This window comes from Octodon degus, unplaced genomic scaffold, assembly GCF_000260255.1.
Source record: "Octodon degus isolate 3935 unplaced genomic scaffold, OctDeg1.0 scaffold00142, whole genome shotgun sequence".
Lineage (NCBI taxonomy): Eukaryota > Metazoa > Chordata > Mammalia > Rodentia > Octodontidae > Octodon > Octodon degus.
Genome location: NW_004524718.1, coordinates 5,720,493 through 5,726,492, shown reverse-complemented (window position 1 = coordinate 5,726,492; position 6,000 = coordinate 5,720,493). Strand labels below are relative to the sequence as shown.

Below are 6,000 nucleotides of genomic sequence, written 5' to 3'. Positions count from 1 at the left end.
CTATAATAACATCTTTAATTACAATATTTAATTATTTTACAGATAAATTTGTATACCTCTAAGACAGACAGTGTGGATATACAGAACACAACAGTGGGCAGAAGAGGACATACAGAGACATATTTAGAAGGCAAATTATGATGGAAAGAATCTAATAAATAATCTAAGAATTGCTAGATAATCTAATAATTGCTTTAGAGAATTGTTCTAATCACTTATGTACACACTAGTAAAGTACTTTATCAGTAAAGTTGGTTAAGGATCTCAAAAGATCTTTTACCATGCAATCAGTTCTGTGTAAGTAAAACTTTTCTTTCAAATGCTCTTATTTGGCATGTTATGTTGTTCACAAAGTCCTTAAAAGCTCACCTCTTGCCATGCAAGAAGAGAGGAACTCTACTTGCCAGGATCAAACTACCAACTCCCAGCTGAATCTGTACCTTGTTTTGCTCCATAGCATGGGCATCATACCCTAGAAATATACACACATCCACGATTGTAGAAGCTCAGTTCGTAATAGCTAAATCTTGGAAACAGCCCACATGCCCATCAATCGAGGAATGGATAAAAACAATGTGGTATTTCTCAGACCAAAAAGCTACAACTCTTGTTGCATAGGTCCTGCTTTACCTTGGTCTTAACCAACCAGTAGAAAAGTATGAAGTCGAAATATAAGAAATAAAGCCATGCTGTTAAGTTGAGCTGTGGGGGACTCAGGTCAATGATTTCTGACATTGCCAGTTAAATATAAGACCCAGTGCTATTATGGGCTACTGGACTCTTTTAGAATATTTTGCTGAGTTTACACACCTATAATATTCAATAACGGAACTTAGAAAAAATGGGGTATACCGATGAATGTCCATTTTGTATCTGTGTATTCAAAGAGGTTGGGATAGATATATAGTTGCATTCTCTTAATGAATAGAATGATTTGTTCTAATGGTGTTTGTAAATAGGATCACAAGTCCGCATCTTGTACAGCAATTAACCACTAAGAAGAATATATGCAGTGTATTATTTGTTGAAACTGTCCTTCCGATTTGATTTGAAACTGTCTCATTGCTATCTGTTTGTCAATAAATCTTTGAAAAAAAAAACAACAATGTGGTATTTTATATGAATGTTGGCACCATACAATTTTCCTGGAGCCATCAGCTTCCAGCTGCACTACAGCCCCAGAAGAGGAGACCTGAGCGGCACTTGGTCCTTGCCCCACCTGTCTCCTGGCCTGAGGCCCACTGACCTGCTCCCTTTGACTACTTGATCCCACTGGTCACCAAAACACACAAACCCCAAGGCAGGTGGATTTCCTTAGGCTGTTACCTGTTTATGACTTATCAGCGGCACTGAGCATCTAATAATGATCCTTCTTTTTCTTTAAATTGGCAAGGAATAGTTGAACTCAAAGCTAAAAAGTCTTAAATGTGTACAAGTTTCTGAAAAGGAAAACAAAATCAGTGCATTTTGTGATTGATGGTGTCTTACATTCAAAGAAATGTGATTGTGACATTCAAAGGTGCTCACATATGTCTTGAGTGTGAATATCCCCTCAGGGCTCCCACTCCCCAGACTAACTTCCCAGTTTTCTTTCCATGGATCCTGTCTTCCTTGGTAGTGTGAATGCCACTACATTTTACTGGGTGCTCCTCTCTCCACACTATCAGTAACATTTCAGGCTGCCAGCACCAGCCCTATCTGGAAGTTCAACAGAATGAGACTTAGACACAACACCATCATTAACGCACTAGGAAAGCTTAATGCCAAAGGAGCTGAATTCCAGAAAAGTGCTCAGCTATCATAGAAGAGTACCTGTTACTTTCTCCTGTTGCTGTCAAACAAGCTTTCTTGCCTGTAAGAATGGATGCAAACCTTGGAAACTAAGACTCTTCCACAGGGGTCGCCTGTCTTCTGGGTGGGATTATTATTTTTAACAATTACTCATTTGCTCAAAAACTGTGTACAAGAGCTAAGGACAGAGGAAACAAAGTTTGAATACATGTTCCAATAGCTATGAAGGGCTTGGACTTTTAAAGTTTACCAGAGACCAACAAATCTAGTTCTGTTTAGGGGATTTAATTCACATCTTATTAACAAGTTAGCAAAATCCAGCATTAGTCTTGAAAGGCTAATGGAGAAATTGGTAGACATTACCTCTCTCAGAATAATCAAGTTAATTTTAATGGAGGTTAATAATGTCTCCCTGGCAAGTTATTGTGAAAATCAAATAACTAGCTAGAATATACTGGATGTTTTATAAAGTGTTAATGAAAGCTTCTTTCTCTGTTGCAGCCTGTGGATTACACCTCTTTTCTCCCCTTTATCTTCCTGAAAATGTTCATCTGATGAGCTGAAGGGAATCCTTTAAGCCTGGCCTAGAACTACCTGTTTCAACCAGTAATTTAATTCATAATATATTTTGAAACTTGCCACGGGCCAATAATTGCTACACAAATACATACATTTAAAACAAAGATCTGTCACTATACACTGATTTTGAAATATCTGGCTGAGAATAAGTAAGAAAATGTTTTGATTTTTGCCTACATTTAGTGGGTATATGGATTGGGAGCTCAAAGCAGGTTCAGAGATGTGCAGAGTTTTGGGCATTGTGACTTTAGAAAACAAAGTAGAAGCTACAACCTCTTATCTCTCAATCAAGAGAGGAACTTCAAAGAGAACACTAGCTTTCTTCTGAAGCTGTCTATTTACATCTTGAAAAATTTTTGAAGGCTACCACGCTACTAAGAAATAAGCCAACAACACAGAATGTCTTTTTTGAGCATCCAGGACCCCATAGTTTGTCAGTAAAGATGCTGACATGACTGGGTCATGCTAGAAAGAGCTAGGATATGGTTGCCTGAAGTCTTCATAAAGGCCCATCAAGCATAGTACAATCAAACCTCATTTGTATTTTATTGGGACTCTGAGGGAAGGAACTGTCTCATCAGTTACCGTAGAGCTATGGTTTGCATCTAGTTGTCATAACTAGTGAGTGGAGGAGTCCTATCAAAAATGGCATTCTGGGAAATTGCGACCCCTCTGGCCAGAGGGGGCATCCATCACTAGAGAGGCAAAACAGATGCTGGGCAAAGTACAGGAAACAACTTCAAAATGTACCATAACAAGTCACTGGGAAATTAATATATGTGTTTCATAAAGGAAAATGTTAGATAAAAGCCAAAAATATTAACACATGAATCCTTAATCAATTTTAACAGACATGTGATTGCTTATGATAAGGAGCAAGGTACAGAATTCATTTAGATAATGCTTTATTTGTTCTTCTAGAAAGCCAATATCTTTTCTTTGGTAAGATAAAAAGCAAAGCAACAACCTGATTAGAAGTGGTAAAGTGTACTGACTTTATTGTTGGTTATTCTAATAATCTTTGTTGCAGTATTTTCATGTTTAGTCATACCATTCACAATTAATAAAAAGGACACTCACACTGATCTCTACCAACTTGGAATCTTTATTGTATTTCTTAATGCATTTGTTAACATCTCTGCACTCTTTGATCACGAATATTAAGTTATTAACTTAGATTCTGCCACTGTTTAGGAAATTCTTAGAATTACATGTTAAAGACTGGAATGATAAGCAAATAACATTGAAAATACAACAGTAACTAACAAAATATTTTTCTAAATTATTACTCTAATATAGATATATATTTCCCTTGTTTACCTAGTATATTATATGAAAAGTTGTTGTTTTTAACCAGTACTGGGAGTGTATACTTTCACCCATGCAGCCTGCTTGGAAGGCTGTTTAATATACGGAGTGTGGTGCTCTTAAAAACAATTCTCTTTTCCCTTGAATATTATACATGACATAACTGTAACTATACTAGGAGACAAGTGCAGTTCAGTGACAATTATCACCTAAAATATGAATAAATTCCTATACTGAATGCCAAGATAATGACATATTACACTGTAATATGCCTACGTCTATCGAGAGACCAGCTGTTCCTTGTTCCTTCAGAAGGTCTACACTTTCTCCCATCTGATATGCAGGATGCTTCTGAAAGCCACCCTCCTGCCTCAGTAACTGTTATCTGTCTGGTGTTGATGATACCTTGAAAAAGCACTTCTTGTAAATCTACTCCGCCACATCCAGCACCAACACCAAAAGTTCCCAGTTCTCCACAGCCAGGTCTTGCCCATCATGAGTTTCTCTCCAGATAAGGCTAAATCAGAAGTACTTTAGGAAACTAAGTATTCTGGGTAAAAGAAAAAAAATTGTGCTGTAGAAAAATCATTCAATACTTAGAGTCTTTTCTGAATAGAAACGTGAGCCCAGAAAAGTAAATACCTGTCGTTTTCCTGTCTTTTGACTCTGTTCTCCCTATGACCAAGAACTAATGATAAATTACTCTCAGCCCTTGTTGGCCTAAGAAGTACAGGCAGCCCAGTGGGCCTCAGCAAAAGAAAGTTATCTTCAGCATTTTTCTGGATATAAAGGAATACAATGCTGTTTTAAAATCTTCAAAAGCATCCATGTCAATCAGTTAAGTTTTTAGCCTTTTTTCAGACTTCGGCAAAGCACAAATGGGTGGATGGTTGTCCATAAAGGCAATGTCTTGCTGAACTTTCAGCAGCAATCCAGAGTCTGTGCCTTCTTGGTTCTTCACAAATCCATTGCCTTTCTTCCCAGAGACACTCCTGCTTTTCTTGGGTATCTATTTAACTCAAAAAATATAAAGGGAGAGAGATGGTGTAGGGAAATAGGATGTAATCACAAAATCAGAGCTCCCAAAGAAAGTCAGCTGAAGGAAAAATAATCTCTAAGAGAACATTCTTCCAAATAACAAATTCACATATGCATTATTAAATCAGTACTAAGTCCTAATTTAGTTATGAGGGAAAGTATATCAATGAAACTCTTGTTAGGGCCCCCTTAGTGAATACTGCATATAATTTACTATACAAGATGAAGATATGAGCACATCTGATAAGAGCACCAATGGTAAAAATAACCTTCTCAGTACTTATGAAACAAAGTAAGCATAAATATGTTTCTTTTGTTTTCATTAAAATGTTGTAACATGCTTGAGAGAATAAAGTCTATATGGCTGTGTAACTCCTGAAACACTAGAAGAAAACTTAACAAAAACAACTTGTTAAATATACAATTGTGATCCTGATGTCCTTTTAATTAAATCCTATGAGTTTAAAATGAAAAACTAGCAGCTGGCGACAAATGTCTGTTCCACATTTCAAGTTGTGATTTGCTGCATTGGGATGAGTTTTGGTGAAACCTGGTAAAAGAAAAGAGAAAAAAATCACAATATGAAAACCCTTCTGAGACACACATCTCTGAATTTCTAAACTTGCATGATACAGGCAATAAGCAGCCCTGCCATGACCAGTGCTGTCCTTGGTCACTGGGACACAACAACTGGCATCCACAACTTAAAGGAGAAGAGGTTCATTTTCACTCACACTTACTGTCCAGCCAGTGAGGTCTGGAGCAGAAGTGGCAGGGTGGAGAAGCCCAGCAGAGGAAAGCTGCCCATGCCATGGCGACCAGGTAGCAAAGTGCCCCGGCAGGACCAGGCATGGAGACAGACTCTCCCCAGAGGCCTGCCTCTTCTGGACAGGCCCCGCCTTCCAACAGCACATTCATCCAAGGGTGAGTACACTGAGGAGAATAGCAGCTCTGTGAGCCAACCAGCTTCCATAAGCCCCCTCTGTCCATATGAGAGCCAGGAGGCCATGACAAAGCTGCCTTGCTAGACAATATGTTTCATTCTGAAACCACCAAAACATAGCTGTTTTGCACACATGTGAGCTCTTAATAATTCTTAACCTTTGGCATTATACTTCCTAAATTAGTGATGAATGGGTCTATCAAGAGGAAGAATGTAGGGTGGGAGCAGAAGGAGACAAGGAAAGAGTCCTGACAGGCAAGGCCTCCCCCGGAAGGACCCTGGTCCTGGAGATGACAACTCTGAGAACTCAGCCAAGGCTATTCAAAAGTACAAGTCTCCAA

At 38.3% G+C, this 6,000-nt stretch overlaps 1 protein-coding gene across 1 annotated transcript in view; it reads right to left on the bottom strand.

The window, feature by feature from the left end:
• Window positions 1-3,455: 3,455 nt before the first annotated feature.
• Oxct1 (3-oxoacid CoA-transferase 1) overlaps window positions 3,456-6,000 on the bottom strand; it is a 158,993-nt gene continuing 156,448 nt past the window's right edge. Inside the window, exon 17 of the mRNA XM_004641800.2 lies at window positions 3,456-5,266. Coding sequence (XP_004641857.1) covers window positions 5,225-5,266 — 42 coding nt within the window. The 3' untranslated portion in view covers window positions 3,456-5,224. The remainder of the gene's footprint in view (window positions 5,267-6,000) is intronic.